Source organism: Phacochoerus africanus, chromosome 2, assembly GCF_016906955.1.
Source record: "Phacochoerus africanus isolate WHEZ1 chromosome 2, ROS_Pafr_v1, whole genome shotgun sequence".
Lineage (NCBI taxonomy): Eukaryota > Metazoa > Chordata > Mammalia > Artiodactyla > Suidae > Phacochoerus > Phacochoerus africanus.
In genome coordinates this window covers 165,756,004-165,773,823 of record NC_062545.1, presented here as the reverse complement: position 1 = coordinate 165,773,823, position 17,820 = coordinate 165,756,004, and the positions used below count along the sequence as shown (strand labels likewise).

At 38.6% G+C, this 17,820-nt stretch overlaps 1 protein-coding gene across 4 annotated transcripts in view; it reads left to right on the top strand.

Moving 5' to 3' along the window:
* DPP8 (dipeptidyl peptidase 8) overlaps positions 1–14,016 on the top strand; it is a 68,391-nt gene extending 54,375 nt beyond the window's left edge. For 2 of the 4 annotated variants that reach the window (XM_047767100.1, XM_047767101.1), the window contains 5 exons: positions 3,877–4,023; positions 5,238–5,390; positions 7,138–7,280; positions 8,126–8,237; positions 11,918–14,016. In XM_047767100.1, the coding sequence (XP_047623056.1) occupies positions 3,877–4,023; positions 5,238–5,390; positions 7,138–7,280; positions 8,126–8,237; positions 11,918–12,040 (678 nt within the window). In that variant the 3' untranslated portion in view covers positions 12,041–14,016. Of the gene's footprint in view, positions 1–49; positions 284–3,876; positions 4,024–4,430; positions 4,604–5,237; positions 5,391–7,137; positions 7,281–8,125; positions 8,238–11,917 lie in introns of those variants that run through there. The other 2 variants (XR_007133150.1, XM_047767102.1) reach the window with 2 other exon arrangements.
* The last annotated feature ends 3,804 nt before the right edge of the window (positions 14,017–17,820 follow it).

Here is a 17,820-nt window from a genome sequence, read left to right as displayed (position 1 = left end):
AAAAAAAAGTTTATTTAACAAATATTTAATGATGCTTCCTCTGTGCCAGACACTTCTGCAAATATAAGTACACAAGAGCGGGTTAAGTCAGCAGAACACGGATTTTGAAGAACTGACACGGAAGAAGACTTTTGAATTCTTAATGCAAAAGAACATTTTGTTTAAGCACCTTCTAAAAAGAGGCAGGTCTCCGGGCTGCAAAGGCAGAAAAACTGACTCTGGGGGAAAAATGTTCCTAAAAGACAATCGAGGCCATCTTCTGTGATTGACAGCCGGCAAAAAAGTGAGTTAGTTGGAGTTCCCTGGTGGCTCAGTAGGGTAAGGATCCAGCATTGTCACTGCTGTGGCACAGGTCCGATCCCTGGCCTGGGAACTTAGGCATGCCACAGGTGCAGCCAAGAAAAAAAAGAAGTAGTGAGCTGGTTTTCTTACATGTTCATATTTGTGTTCTTCTAATCCTTGTACTTCTTTTTTATGCTCCCTCTCTTTAAAAATAAGAAGCTTTGGCTTTAAAAACAAGAACCTGAACCTGTGGCTCAGCAGGTTATGAATCCTACTAGTATCCATGAGGATGCAAGCTCGATCCCTGGCCTTGCTCAGTGGGTTGAGGATCTGGCATTGCTGCAAGCTGTGGTATAGGTCACAGATGTCGCTTGGGTATAGCATTGCTGTGGCCGTGCTCCGATTCAGCCCCTAGCCTGGGAACTTCCATATGACGCAGGTGCAGCCCCCCTCCAAAAAACTAACAAGCACCTTTGCCCACCAAACCCCTCCTCCCAAGGTAGAAAAGAAAAACATCATTCTCCTGTTTCTATTTTTCTTTCATTCATTTGGCAAATAATTATTGAGTTCCTATTATGTACCAGGTACTATTCTAGGCGGTGAGGATACCACAGTGAACAAGTCAGACTAATGTCCTACTCTCAAGGACTTTAGTGAGGAAAATAATAAGAAACATATAAATTATACACATTGTATACACTTTATATAATGGAAGTGTTATGAATAACTGTTAGGAAAGAGGATGGCAAAGTGATTAAAATGGGAGTTCTGATTGAAAGGTCAAGAAAGCTCTCTGAGGGTACAGAAGATTAGAAGAAATGAGCCTTGTTAACGATCTAGAGGAAGAGCATTCCAGACAGAGAGGATAGTAAATGTCAAGGTCCTGGGGTTAGAACCAACTTGTTATAGTTGATAATAAAGTTAGAATACAGTGCTAAAGGTGGGAAATGGTATGAGATGAGGTCGGAGAAATAGCCAAGGACTAGGCAACAGAGGGTCACAAAGGTAGTGGTGAGGAGTTTAGATCTTATTTTGATCTAAACCCCTACCATTAGAAAGGAGCTAAGCTATAAAGTCATACCTGTTTTACATTTTTAAAACATCGTTCTGTTACTATGAGGACAGGCTATATGGAGGACAAGAATAGAAACAAAGACCAGTTTGGCAGTTGTTACAGTGGTACTAAACATCCAAAAGTTCAAAAAGACAAGATTTTTATACCTCCCATCTAGCCCTTATTGAATGAAAATAGCATTGATTCTTATTTTAACTCGTCTGACCTGATTTTTCCATTGGTTTGAGCCGGAGAACACCTTCTCATTTTTGCCAAAATATTTTTTTTTTGGTTTATTATCTTAGTGTCCCCCAAACCTTTAACTTCTATAACTTTCTGCCTATTAATTAAAGTCTTCTTTTCTCGAAATAGTTTCCTTTTTTTTTTTGTCTTTTTGCCTTTTCTAGGGCTGCTCCCTCGGCACATGGAGGTTCCCAGGCTAGGGGTCCAATCGGAGCTGTAGCCACCGGCCTACACCACGGCCACAGCAACGTGGAATCCAAGCCGCGTCTGTGACCTACACCACAGCTCACGGCAATGCCGGATCGTTAACCCACTGAACAAGGCCAGGGATCGAACCTGCAACCTCATGGTTCCTAGTCGGATTTGTTAACCACTGTGCCACGACGGGAACTCCGACAAAATAGTTTATTTCTGATGAAGCATCAAAATGCATTTAATTTCTCAGTCTTTTCAAAGTTTCGTTTCTAGGGCATAAAGTTATTTAAGAATTATCTTACCTTTTGCACTGATCTGTGTAACGAAAAAAGGAAGCTAACTGGTCATGGTGTTTCATTAAAATACTTAAGTTTTCAGTTTACTAGTTAGAGACAGTCCCAAGAAAAGGCAAGTAGGGAAGAAAAATGATATTATTCTGTCATTTGAATAATACAATTCTTCCTTGGGATAGGAATAATCATTCTAGTAACTTTTTCTATAGGGTAGGTTAAATCTCTTGTGTATAATTAATACCTTGGTTATAGTTTTTAAAGCCTGTAGTTGCTCAGTAATTGCTCTGAACCTTGAGTGTAAAGAAAGAAAAGAAGTAACGTGAACATGATAAGATTTATGTTAACTTAAAAATATTATCAGGGATGGAGAAGTGGAGAATTGCTAATCAACAGGCATAAAAAATTATTATTATGATTTGCTTTTTGTGGCATAGAGGCATATTGAAGTTCCCAGGCTAAGGGTCGAATTGGAGCTGCAGCCTATGCCGCAGCCACTTGGGATCCAAGCTGCATCTGTGACCTATACCATAGCTCATGGCAATACCGGATTCTTAACCCATTGAGTGAGGCCAGGGTTCAAACCCACATTCTCATGGATACTAGTCGGATTTGTTACTACTGAGCCACAACAGGACCTCCAAATAATTGTTTTATACTTTTTTTTTTTTTTTTTGGCTATGCCTATGGCATGCAGAAGTTCTTGGGCCAGGGGTTGAAACCATGCTACAGCAGTGACACAAGCCACAGCAGTGACAATGCCAAATCCTTAACCTGCTGAGCCACCAAGGAACTCCAGAAAAAAATTTTTTATTTTCTTTTTTTTGGCTGCCCTGCCACATCTTGTGGATTTCCCAGGCCGGGGATCAGATCTGATCTGAGCTGCAGTTGTGACCTACGCCATAGTGGCAGCAATGTCAGATCCTTAACCCACCATGCTGAGCCAGGGATCAAACCTGCATGCCAGCACACCAGAGATGCTGTTTATCTCATTGTGCCACAGCAGCAAATCTCAAAAAATTCTTAATCGTGCAAAATAAGTAAGTTTTAGAGATCTGCTATACAATATTGCCCTGTGATTAACAATACTGTGTTGTACACTTAAAATCTTAAGAGGGTGGAAGTTCCCGTCGTGCCTCAGCAGTAATGAACTGACTAGGATCCATGAGGAGGCGGGTCCAATCCCTGGCCTTGCTCAGTGGGTTAAGGATCCAGTGTTGCCATGAGCTGTGGAGTAGGTCTAAGATGCAGCTTGGATCTTGCATGGCTATGGCTACGGTGTAGGCTGCGGCTGTAGCTCTGATTTGACCCTTAGCCTGGTAATTTCCATATGCTGCAGATGCAGCCCTAGAAAGCAAAAAAAAAAAAAAAAATTTAAGAGGGTCAATCTCATGTTAAGTGTTCTTGCCACAAGAAAATATAACTTCAGGAGTTCCCGTCTTGGCCCAGCAGAAACGAATCTGACTAGGAACCATGAGGCTGTGGGTTCGATCCCTGGCCTCGCGCAGTGGGTTGGAGATCTGGCATTGCCGTGAGCTGTGGTGTAGATTGAAGATATGGCTTGGATCTGGCGTTGCTGTGACTCTGGCGTACGCCGGCGGCAGTGGCTCCGATAGGACCCCTAGCCCGGGAACCTCCATGTGCCATGGGTGTGGCCCTAAAGGGGCCAGAAAAAAAAAAAAAGAAAATATAACTTCATTTTATAGGCAAAATAATATTTTAAGCTTTCTATTTTTTGCAGCATCTTGCCTTTTTTATGCTTTTGTATGCCACCATATAATAAATTTCACTGAAGTTGTATTTCTTCCTCAGGTGCAGTTGGTGAATAATCGATTTAAAGGAATCAAGTATTTCCGATTGAATACCCTAGCCTCTCTGGGTTATGTGGTGGTAGTGATAGACAACAGGGGATCCTGTCACCGAGGGCTTAAATTTGAAGGCGCCTTTAAATATAAAATGGTGTGTGAACATACAAACATTTTTCTCTTAAAGACATTTACATTTTTGGGTGCATTATTTGGTGTGAAATCCCAGAGAAAGAGTTGGGGGAAGGGGCTATGGTTGAGTGCTTGTGTGCATGTATGGTCATGTGTTAGGGTTTGTGGGGTGGGTGGGGGAGGGAAGATGCAATTTGATATTCACTACCTCTATGTAACTTTGGGGAGCTGAGATAGAACCACTTTTACATAGAAACCCTTCTTCTATTTTATATGTCCAGTTTAGCCTGAAGGCAGCACGTTTAGTTTTCAGCACATTTAGTTTCCTATACACTATTAGAGGAATAATTGAGATTTGTTCTGTCCTCTGTGAAGAGAGAAACCAACTGGTTAGTGCCTTCCTTGTGACAAGCCTCTTTCTCTCTACAGGAAGCTTTAAATGCTACCTTTTAGAGATGCCCCATGTCCTTTCTGCTGCTTTGGGAAATGATGAGAATCCGATGTTCCTTTTGCACAGTAAGGCAGTTACTGTGTTTGCCAGTGTATTGGACATGATGAGTAAGACATGGGGATATTCTCCCACAGCCAGTTCTTTGACCTTATGTTGTATTCTCATGTAAGTTTTTTGTTTTTATTTTTGTTTTTGGCTCAGTGAATTGAGATTGTGTGCACTGGCAGGCCTAGTAATACAGACAGGGTGGTGGTGATCAGAACTAGGTCTTAAAGAGGATTTTTAAGAAATTGTATGTTCAGTTCCTAGAGGGAGATGTTGGGGAAATAGGAGGTTAAGGCCTCACGAGTGATTCCGTCTGCTTTATTGCATTGAGTTTTAAAAAGGAGAAGTAAAATTATTCAACCACTTAAGGGGGCTGATCTTTTATCTTTGGGTATAGGAAGGCTTGTTACAAGGAAGATGCTGACCTCTTAGCAGACAACAGAACAAATGGAAATGGGAAATACCCATTTGGCAAGGGGTATTTGGGTCACAGTAGGAAAGAACTTTATGACTAAGGGGTAACTTAAACTCTAGGACAGGCTAGCAATAGAGGCTATAGGCTCCTGTCTTTAAATAGAGTCAAAAACCTTTTTTTTGAGCAACAGAATCTAAATTGATAATTAGTTCTTATCTTAAAAAACTACAGGTATTTCTAGTATAAACAACTACAGCTTTAAAAACACTCTTATAATGAGATTTTTATTCATCAGAATCAGTGACATGTTTTCCCTTTTTGACAGGGTCAAATAGAAATTGACGATCAGGTGGAAGGACTCCAATATCTAGCCTCTCAATATGATTTCATTGACTTAGATCGTGTGGGCATCCATGGCTGGTCCTATGGAGGATACCTCTCTCTGATGGCATTAATGCAGAGGTCAGATATCTTCAGGGTATGTGACTTCCTATTGTACTCCCTTTTTGTAGTAAGCATAGAATTTTCTCTAAATTGAGATATGAGAAAATGCCAATTATCTAAAGGTTTACAGAGTTGACAGTATTATAAGAAGTTAAGATTTGTATGTTTAATAGCTTATAAAATAATAGATATAGCTTATCAACTTGTGATATCTATGTGAAATATATGTTTACATGTCTTTACGTATTTCTGTTTAAAACACTCGTCAACTTGATCAGTTATTGGCTCTTTATAGACATATGCCAAAGATTATGCTAGATAGTCACGATCATTAAAACACATACATACATTTTGGATTTTACTTATTTAACTATTGGACTACAGTCTCTAATGGCAGGAACCTGTCTGCCCCATGCTGTATCCTTAGCAGCCAAGCACAATGCTTGGCACATAGTAGGCCCTAAGTAAATCTGTACTGAATGAATAAACTATTACAGAGTTCCCATTGTGGCTCAGTGGGTCACAAACCTGACTAGTATCTATGAGGATTTGGGTTCAATCCTTGACCTTGCTCAGTGGGTTGGGAATGCAGTGTTGCTGTGGCTGTGGTGTAGGCTGGCAGCTGTGGCTCTGATTCACCCCCTAGCCTGGGAACTTCCATATGCCACAGATGTAGCCCTAAAAAGAAAATAAACTATTAAATATATAAACAATTATTATAGTTCTATAAACAACTTCTTAGAAAAATATGCTAAAGATTATATTTTCTTAGAAGAAAATATAAAAAGATGCTAACAAGGAGTTCCCAATGTGGCTCAGTAATGAACCCAACTAGTATCTGTGAAGACGAGGGTTTGATCCTGGCCTTGTTCAGTTGGTTAAGGATCAGGCATTGCCATGAGCTGTGGTGTAGGCTGCAGACGCATCTCTGATCCCTGCATTGCTGTGGCTGTGGTGTAGGCTGGCAGTTACATCTTTGATTCAACCCCTAACCTGGGAACTTCCATATGCCGTGGGTGCAGCCCTAAAAAGACAAAAAAAGAGAGAGAGAGATGCTAACAGTTGTTAAGGAAATGGGAATTATGGGTAGCATTTTTCTTTTTTAATATTTCAATAACATGATTTTATTTTATGGTGAAGAATTTTTATTTTTAAGAATAAAAATGATGGGCTTTTGTTCTTACATATATATTCAGATAATCTTTATTTATAATAACCACAAAATGAACTCTGAAAACTTCCATAATTTTCCCATGTTTGCAACTGTCAAGAAAGCAATTAAAATGTTTGAATATAAAACTGTTTGGGGAGCCTTAAAATGAGGCAAATATTTAGTGCTTAAATATATTTCATTCATTGTTTTAAATTCTGTACTACCAATAGAAGCTTAAAAGAAAAAAAGCTGCTTTTCCTATATAAAGCTGATACTTGTCCCATATTTTTTTCCCCAGGAGCAGAAATGAGTTTACACTGAGGCATTCATATGTTCTAACTGCTTCCCTTTTTAACAGAGACCACTGTTTATGTTTCAACTAGCCTAAGTTAAGGATTTGGTGTGTGGCACAGCTGTGGAACATGAAGCTGAATGACTGACTCATGAAGTATCAAATTCTTGATCTTGGCACTCTGCTTTGGTTTTCTGAGTTGCCTGAGATCATGTATGCCCCAGTTGTAGGGCTAAAGCCTAAGGATAATTTTAGCCTGTAAATTTGCTGTTACAACTCTCAGTGCTAGCCATTCTTTTCTGAACCACACTTGACTGTCCCTGTTATCTTATGTAGGTTGCTATTGCTGGGGCCCCAGTCACTCTGTGGATCTTCTATGATACAGGCTATACGGAGCGTTATATGGGTCACCCTGACCAGAATGAACAGGGCTATTACTTAGGATCTGTGGCCATGCAAGCAGAGAAGTTCCCCTCTGAGTAAGTTCATGCTTTAAAATGAAGATGATAAATTTTGAATTGTCTTTTTAAAAATTGTCTTCAATAGTAATGAAAACTACAAATACAACAAAATCAAGACCAATAGTTTATAGAATAAACTAAAAGGCGTGGCTGGAGTTGCTGTCATGGCTCAGTGGAAACCTGACTAGTATCCATGAGGACACACGTTCATTCCCTGGCCTTGTTCAGTGGGTTAAGGATCCGGCGTTGCCCTAAGCTGTGGTGTAGGTCGAAGATGCGGCTCGGATCTGGCATGGCTGTGGCTGTGGTGAAGGCCAGTGGCTACAGCTCCAATTCGACCCCTAGCCTGGGAACCTTCATATGCTGCGGGTGTGGCCTTAAAAAGACAAATAAATAAATAAACAAAAGGCATGGCTATTTCTCAAAGGTAGATTATAGGCTAGTTCATAAAATATGGGTTGTTTTTTTTTTACAAGTTGTATTTGAAGGAATTATATAAGTGCTGAAAGAAGCTTAAGTACACATGTGTTTCAATGTGGAAAAAAATTATATTTCTGCTTACATATGTATTATAAATAATGTATATGATTTTTCTTTTTTCTAGGGACATGGTATAATTATTGATGTATTCTAGTATTTTAATAGTAAATTGAACACATGATTTAATTTTTTAAAATCTTCCATTACATGTAGCATCTGGTTAATATATAACTAATATAATATTGAAATATTGAATCTTTAATCTAACATTACAGTATAAGGAAGTTAACATAGTTAATTGTGATCAGTTTTAAGGAATTAAGTAGTTTTCCCAAATACTTTTTTTTTTTTTGCCTAATCTTCTGATATTTCTATTTCTGCAGACCAAATCGTTTACTACTCTTACATGGGTTCTTAGATGAGAATGTCCATTTTGCACACACCAGTATATTACTGAGTTTTTTAGTGAGGGCTGGAAAGCCTTATGATTTACAGGTGAGTTCTTTTACATTTTCTTTTTTTTTTTTTTTGGCTTTTTGCTATTTCTTGGGCCGCTCCCGAGGCATATGGAGGTTCCCAGGCTAGGGGTCCAATCGGAGCTGTATCCTTTGGCCTACACCAGAGCCACAGCAACGCTGGATCCGAGCCGCGTCTGCAACCTACACCACAGCTCACGGCAACACCGGATCGTTAACCCACTGAGCAAGGGCAGGGACCGAACCCGCAACCTCATGGTTCCTAGTCGGATTCGTTAACCACTGCACCACGACAGGAACTCCTCTTTTACATTTTCTGATTAAAACATTTGTGATTAGTGATTGATTATTTTGAAGTATAATAAACTATGAAGTAAGGTTGAATTTTCAGCTGTGACCACCCTCTGCTAAGCTAAGAGAGCTAAAAGAATAGATATAGTTAGCAGTGTCTCGAGCTGGATAAAAATTAAGATTCTCTTGAAGTCAGGCTGAAAATTGACCTGTTGGATTACATGATTGTGTATCTCTGTCTGCTTTCAGTTTGTAATAGTGGACAAAATGACAGGAGTCCATTCATTATTCTCCTTTGCTTTTCTTCTTCCCCTTGGAAGAGGGAGGGAATGCTACTTGATTTCACTGTTGTAAAGGATTTTCAGAACTTGATTACGTGGTCCTTTAATTATCTTTTATTTTATATTGACATTGGAGCAGACACCAGGAAGTTACCTCCATTGCTCCATTACTCAAAAAAAAAAAAAAAAAATCTTTTAAAAGAAGCTGTTCTTCTTTTCTACTCCTTACACAGATTGGGTGTTCATAAGAAATGAAAAAGACTGCTTTTCCCTTTTTTATGTTTCAGTTGACATGTATGTGGTAAACTATGAGATATTTGTCTGTAGCAATAGTTTTCAAACGTTTTGGTCTCAGGACCCCTTTATATACCAAAAAGTTGTTCTTTTTTTTTTTTTTTTTGACTTTTTGCCTTTTCTAGGGCCGCTCCCACGGCATATGGAGATTCCCAAGCTAGGGGTCGAATTGGAGCTGTAGCTGTCAGCCTGCACCAGGGCCACAGCAACATGGGATCCTAGCCTCGTCTGTGACCTACACCACAGCTCACGGCAATGCTGGATCGTTAACCCACTGAGCAAGGCCAGGGATTGAACCTGCAACGTCATGGTTCCTAGTCAGATTCATTAACCACTGAGTCACAATGGGAACTCCAAAAAGCTTTTTTTTATGTGAGATATATCAATCAGTATTTCTCATATAAGATATTAAGACTAAGAAAATGTCTTAGTATTTATTTAAAATTAACAATGATAAACTATTACATGTTAACATAATTTTTTATGCAGGGAAAAAATTTTAAGAAAATGTCTTAATATTTATTTAAAATTAACAATGATAAACTATTACATGTTAACATAATTTTTTATGCAGGGAAAAAATTTTCAAAACAAAACTTACTGAGAAAGTTATTTTAAAATTCTTTTACATTTTAATAAATCCCTTTAATGTCTAGCTTAATAAGAAAGACTTGAATTTTCATATCTACTTCACATACAATCTTTTGTAAAATGTTGTTTTGTCTAAAGTAAATGAAGAAATTTCAGCCTCACAAAATATGTAATTTAAGAAATGGAAAAAAAATTTTAAAATAAAAAATAATAAAACCAAACACAACAAAACAAAAAAAATGGAATTCCCGTCATGGCTCTGGTTAATGAACCCAACTAGCATCCACAAGGATGGGGGTTTGATCCCTGGCCTCGCTCAGTGGGTTAAGGATCCAGTGTTGCCCTGAGCTGTGGTGTAGGGCGAAGATGAGGCTCAGATCCTGCATTGCTGTGGCTGTGGTTCAGGCCAGCAGCTGTGGCTCCACTTTGACCCCTAGCCTGGGAATCTCCATATGCTGCCGGTGCAGCCCTAAAAGACAAAAACAAACAAAATAGAAATGGGAGTAATCTTTTAGTTTTTTCAGATAATTGTGGCTTTTTTCTTTGTTATTACTACACCAAAACGGGACAAATAATAGTTTCTTAAAGGTTAGTTTTATTGTAGAATCTGAAGCCATATATATAAGTTTTTCATACTCTATTACAGTTTGTTGGATCTTGTACTTCAAATGAATTTTTTACCCATGCATTGGTCTTCTGGAAAATATTGGTTCATTGTATTATGCCAGTCTTCTAAATGTTGATTAATCTCATTATACAATATTTTAAAAATCACATATATTGATATCACCACTGATGTCAACAAAAAGTCTCTAAGTATTGGGAAACTCATGAGCTAGTAGTGATAGATGCAAGTTTTCCACAATTCTAATTTTCATTTAAAAGCTCAAAATTTGGAGTTCCCGGCGTAGTACAGTGGGAACGAATCTAACTAGGAACCATGAGGTTGTGGGTTTGATCCCTGGCCTCGCTCAGTGGGTTAACGACGATCTGGCGTTGCCATAAGCTGTGGTGTAGGTCATAGACGTGGCTTGGATCCTGAGTTGCTGTGTCTGTAGCTTAGGCTGGTGGCTACAGCTCTGATTTGACCCCTAGCCTAGGAACCCCCATATGCTGCAGGTGTGGCCCTAAAAAGCAAAAATAAATAAATAAAATAAAATAAAAATTCAAAATTTATTATTGGCAATAAATGCTGTCAATGTTATACTTGAAGTGACCAGCTCACATCAATTTGAGAAATCGTTTGCCAGATACCTAAGTCTGAATCACCATGTTGTCATTCTTTTCAAGTGAAAAATGAAGTCCCATTTAGAAACTCAATTGTACAAGTACTTTTCCTTGAGACATCCTGTAGTAGAGGTGCTTTATTTATTCTTCCCATTTCATCACCACAGAATATTAAAAATACCTCTACTTGGGGTTGCAGTTTAATAAAATTCTAATTTTACTGCTACTTAAGTAAAATTGGCATTTTTCCTTGTTTACTGCAAATGTATGTCACTGCTTTGATTCATGCTAAGGCACTAGCACTTTTACCTACCATTGCCTTTCATAATCAGTGCAAATGCCAACACAATGAATAAAGGCAAATAACATCTTGGGATACACAAGGTCAAATAACATCAAGGTCAAATTACTTTGACCTTGTGTATCCCTTGAAAGGGTTTCTGAGGACCCCAGAAGCCTTCACATAATGTGTACTTATCTGTACACATTAAAAGTACACATTCACGTTAACTTGGAGAACCACTGATCTACAAATAAATCTTTTTGTAAGTCTAGTGGTACCTAGGGAATCATGAAAAGAAGAGTTCCCGTCGTGGCGCAGCAGAAATGAATCCGACTAGGAACCATGAGGTTGTGGATTGGATCCCTGGCCTCTATCAGTGGGTTAAGGATCCAGGCATTGCTGTGAGCTATGGTGCAGGTTGAAGATGGGGTTCTCAGATCTGGATCTGGGCGTTGCTGTGGCTCTGGCGTAGGCCAGTAGCAACAGCTCGGATTAGACCCCGAGTCTGAGAACCTCCACATGCCTTGGGTGTGGCCCTAAAAAGACAAAAGAAAAATAAAATAAAATAAAAAAATAAAAACAAGAGAAGGGCCTTTAGATAGGATGTATGCTTATAATATCTTGGAGAAGCTCTGCTCTGTTATTCATCTTGTAGAAAATCTCCTGAAAGCTTAGGAAGGAGATGTATTATTCAATTCTTACTTTGTGTATTTTGGTTTTGTTGTTGTTAAGATCTATCCTCAGGAGAGACACAGCATAAGAGTTCCTGAATCTGGAGAACATTATGAACTGCATCTTTTGCACTACCTTCAAGAGAACCTTGGATCACGTATTGCTGCTCTGAAAGTGATATAATTCTGACCTGTGTAGAACTCTGGTATACACTGGCTGTTTAACCAAATGAGGAGGGTTAATCGGTAGAGAATGGATCATCACATTTTGGTACCTGCCACATAACATCTACTTCTGAAAATATTTTGGTGCCATGCAGGTGTTTACAGCTTGTGGACAGTAATCTAATACCTTAACCACACACACACAAAATTGAATGACACGTATTTCTAAGGCACCCAGCAATACCATGAGAATTACTGAAAGAAATAAGACATTAGCACCGTATATCCATACTACCTTATTTTCATTTTTAATAGCATTATGAACCTCATGGATTTAATTAGTGTATTTTTACAGTATACTTCTGAGTTTGTTAAAATATGATGATATTAGTGATTGGTTTGGTTCAATTCAAGAATCTCTGACTAGTTACAGATTTGATAGCACTTAAATGTAATTGAATAGCTTATATACTTCATTGCTTGGGGTGTATCCAGCATGTTTCAAACTAATCACTATTAAACCTATGGCTTAACCAGTCTTTAATGATTTTTCAAGGATAACTTAGTGGCCTCCTAAAGACACTTATTTTGTTTCATTCAAACTCTGACCAGTTTATAGCCAATTTAAACTGTATCTAGTATAAATAGTTCTCTTTGATGATATGACCGAGTGGGTTTTTTCCTTTCACATAAAGACAAGTAACTGTATATGTAGCATGAATTTAATTAGTCTTATAATATTGATAATTACAGGCAGAAAAATTTTAATCAAATGATTAGAGCTTAAATATTTGCAGGCAATTTCCCTTAAGAAATGAAAAAAAGTACACATTCACTTAGATTCTTCAGAAAATTTAGTGGTGCCAGTTTCTACTGGGTATTTCCTTATCAAAATGTTTCAGAGTTTTAGGGTGATGGAAGGGAATTTCAGTGGGTTTGGGGAGACTCTAGGGTGTGGAGAATGACAGGGAGAGGATAAGGCAAGGGTTTGCTTAAGAGCTAAGCAAAAGCATAATTTGTCTAAAAATACCCATGAAAAAGTTTGGGAATTGAAATTTAAACTCCTAGAATATTAGTTAAGGAAACCAAAATTAAGAAATCACGCTCTTGCCAACACAGTTACAGCCTAATATTATTCAGGGAAGGAGAAGATCCTTAGAGTTTTGTAATTCTGATTCTGATTTTTTTATTATTATTTTCTTTAACTTTGGAAACCTTACAAATTGAAACTGTCTTTAACCATTTTAAATTATTTGAGCATTATTTAGATATTGTGAGCTTGAAACAAAGAGGTTTCCAGACAACCTCTTTACCATAAACTGATCCCTGATAAACCATGGCTCTTTTTTTCAGTGTTCAGAGCTTATAAGCAGTTTTTTGAGTGGCCATTTTCCTGGTTTAGCCCTAGCACTTGACTGTTGAGGGAGCTCATAGTGCCGACTGGTGCCGATTGGGATCTGTCATCTTAGAATTTTAGGGTGCTAGATGGGTCACATTGGAGCCAGTGGCAGAGAAGGCACCTATGAGTTTGACCCTTTATATCATAAGCCTCAGTGTTTGGAAAGTTGTTATCAGTACTTTTAAAACAACGCTCCAAAACAAACAGAATCAAACAAAAAAACCTCCTGTTCTTTCTCACCACTACAGAGAGAGTAGATTTCTCCCCTAGAGAGCACAGCCTCCATTACTAAGGACAGTGACTGTGTATCAGAGGTGGACTTTACCATTGAGGGCCATATGGGAGCTGGACGAAGTCCAGAGATGGCAGAGTGACCCGGCGGTTCTGTCCGTGGAAGGTTTTTGGGTTTTGCTGTTTTTGTATTTACACTGTATAATAGGTACCATACCTATATTTTCCTTATTGTCTGTATATGTTTTGATTTTCTTGTTTATGATATTTTCCCATGCTGAGATTTGTTTATATATTTTTCAATGTTAAATTAAATTGATTTGGGTAACTTTTCTTCCCCAAGAAAGTGTTTTCCCCCATATGAAGATGGTTTTTGTTTGTGAATTAGTTGACCTCCAAGGATCTATCCTTATATATATGCAAAGTAGTAATGGCATACAGTGGCTTTTAGACAGCTGCTTATTTGAAACCTCTTATCCAGTACAGCTGTTTCTCCAAAATGGCATCTTCTCTTTTACCAAAACAAACCTTAAAGAACCTCATGGACGCTTGAATTCATAGGTGTTTTCCTCTGGCATCTTGCCTTCTACTTTCCTCCTATCACAAGGAATGCTTCTCTTATAATTCCCAGTCAGTTAAAGGCCATTCTCCTTCTATAGTGGGAAAAATACCTGACTGAATTCACTTGCAGAAAGTTGGTTTGACTGAATTTGATTTTTAAAATCAATGTGGAAAACATCATAGTCAATTCAGGCAATCAGTAGAAATCTCACTAAAGCTATTTGTACTTTGTGTACGGGTAACAACTTACAAGGCAAGAGTACATAAAAGTAGCAGCCTTTTTAGTGAGACCCCAAAAGCACATCAAAGGGGGTTTTTGCAGCTTGATAAATGGGTGCGCTTGAACAACTGTCATCAGGTATGGTGGCTTGTGCATTGCTGAGCGGTGGGACTCAAAATCTAAGATTCATTTGAAATGCTTATGAAAAGAAATGCAGTCTTGAACCTCACTCATAGAAACTTGGACTTGGTTGATTTAAATGGAGACCAGGAATCTGCCTTTCTCACAAGTTTTCTGGGTGACTCTAAAGCAAGTCATTTGAAGGCTACTTTGAGAAACTCTTCCATAGAGAATGAATTGGATTAAGAAAATAACAGGTGATTTTTTACACTGGACTGTTCTACAGGAGCCTCAAACAATAGTCAAGATAGCTACTCATCTGTGATAACAACTATTGGCCCCTTTTCACTCTGAAAGAAGCAGAAGATGTCATTAACTGTATATCCATCTTCTTTGTCTGGAGGTTAATTTTGGAATGAAGGTTTTTCCCTCTATGCCATTCCTGGCTAGTTTCCAAAGTCTCATACAAGAAGATGAAGTCACAATGCATGCATTCTTTTTCAAAAGAATGAGATGTAGATATTGATGCTTACTTTTTTACTAGTTTTAGTTCTTACAGAAGGTATATCCCACCTCTCTGTAACCTTGTTCTCTCTTTAGGTAGAAGGATTCCTGTAAGATCCCTCATTATTATAGAATCATAAAATTTTCAAGCTGTTATACCTTTGATATAATGTAATATTTTCACTTTTTAGAGGAGGAACCTACATAGAGAGAGAGGAGAAAATATTACCCATGACCACACAGCCAGTTAGTGTTCAGTTGGTACTAGACTAGACTCCATCCAGATATCCTGACTCATGGTAGTTAAATAATATGTAGAAAGGCAAATTTTTAAAGAAGTATTTATTAATATATTCCTATGAAACATTTTAAAAATAACATAAAATGGTTAATTTTTCCATTCTAAAGTAAATGCTAAGCATGCTTATTAATGAAGCAGTACTTCTAATTAGTATATGACATTCTGAAGTTAATTAAAATTGTTACATTAAATGTGTCTTCCTTGGTGTAGCAGGGGATTTGGGGATTGGGATATAGAGTAGAGTGCTTGCTTAAGCCTGGGAGCCCAAATTATAGCTATTTAAAGTAAGAAAAGAGACATGGCCATAGCTAAACTGAGCTATGTAAGGTGAGTGTTCATTCCCAGCAGACATAAAGGAATAAGGAAGCTTTCCTGACTTCCACCTCCCCAACCCCACCCAGCCTCACCTCTCCATCTTGCACCCTGAAATGTGGAGACACATCAGTGCAAGGTGCCGGCTCCTGCTTTTTTTATTTTGTCAAGAGGCAGTTTTAGGTAATCATTTGAGAGGTCCCTCACAGAGAGAAAAAAATAGAGTTTGTATGTTTGTTTTTAAATAACCCAAGTACAGATTTATGTTGTATTCAGCACAATTGGAGTTCAGGTCTTTAATTTTAGAACATAAAGTGCCTGCTGTTTTAAGCATTGACTTGTATAAAAAGAATTGCATGTCTCACTCCAGTAAGTTTATGGGTTTTCTCATTTTCAGCTACTTGGCTCTTAATCATGTAAAGTGAAACATTAGTTTTGTTGCATTTTATTACAGGTTCTTTGTTGCAATAAAAAATGCTGCTAAAATTAATTGATGTAAATACTCCTTTTTACCCCATTCCCTATTTGTAAAATTAATTGATGTAAATACTCCTTTTTACCCCATTCCCTATTTGCCTTGATTAGTGGCAACTATGAGTGATTAATACACATGAACAAGGTCATGTGCTTGCAGTGAAGAAGAGGGACTGCAAGGTGATTTCATGGGGTTTCTAGTATAAACACTAACCAAACCCAGAGGTAGGTGTGCAGAGAACTGTTTTGTACCTGTAAGTGGTTCCCAGAACCCACCGTTGGGTGGGTGGTACTTGGAGCCCATGATGAGCATATCTTCCCTGAGCAGCTGGGAGTTTCTCCGGAGTGCCTCTTGGAGCTGATAGTGGTTTCTGCATGCTTCCCAGGAAATTTCAAGGGAGTCCAGTATACTATTTTATTCAGAGATTTATCTGACAATACTTTGGTCTTTTGAAGCTGTACTAGAGGAAGGGTGGGGGAAAGAAGAAGCAGATGAACCCTTCTAAAATTAGTAAGTTTGGGAGTTCCTGTCGTGGTGCAGTGGTTAACGAATCCGACTAGGAACCATGAGGTTGCGGGTTCGGTCCCTGCCCTTGCTCAGTGGGTTAACGATCCGGCATTGCCGTGAGCTGTGGTGTAGGTTGCAGACGCGGCTCGGATCCCGCGTTGCTGTGGCTCTGGTGTAGGCCGGCAGCTACAGCTCCAATTGGACCCCTAGCCTGGGAACCTCCATATGCTGCGGGAGCGGCCCAAGAAATAGCAAAAAGACAAAAATAAATAAATGAAATTAGTAAGTTTAGGTTTGTCTGATAATCTCTCCAGAACAGACACTCAATCTGAATTCTATAACCCTCTGAAGTTGTATCCAAAATATTACATGTTTGAGTGGAGGTGCATTCTAGGCACAAGGGCTTTGGCATTATCAGGTTTTCAAAGGGATAATGATTTTTTAAAAAGAAAAACCACTGCTGTGTTATATATTAGGGTCTTAAATTTTCATTTGTATACAGAAATTTTTAGAAATAAAGATTATGCAGGGTACTGCTGTAGACCCATCCTTTTTAACTCATGACACATTAAAAAGATACTTATATGACTCAGGGATAAGCCGAGGTACACTGGATTAACCTGTTGAGTTTTCTAACAGCCAGAAAGGTCCAGCCAGACCCACCCAAACTCTAAAGAGATTAATACCTTAATATACATAAAATTCATTTACGGCACTCCAGATGGGAAACTTTTTTTTTTTTTGGTCCTTTTAGGGCTGCACAGCCGTGCCAGATCTGAGCCACGTCTGCACTCTACACCACAGCTCACAGCAACCTTAACCCAGTGAACGAGGCAAGGGATTGAACTGGAAACCTCATGGTTCCTAGTTGGATTCGTTTCCGCTGTGCCACAACAGGAACTCCCAGATGGGAAAATTTTATAGATTACTTTGGTCTCCTTCTTTCAGCCAGGTTTTTTTGTTTTGTTTTGTTTTTGTTTTTTTACCAGCCAGTTTTTTGTTGTTGTTTTTACCCACACCTGTAACATATGGAAGTTACTGGGCTAGGGATTGAATCTGAGCTGCAGCTGCCGCCTACATTCGCCACAGCTGCTCGGCCAAGATTTATTGCTCATCAGAAATCTGTTTTCAGCCTGGCCATAAGCATCCCACAAAGACTGCTGGGAGTG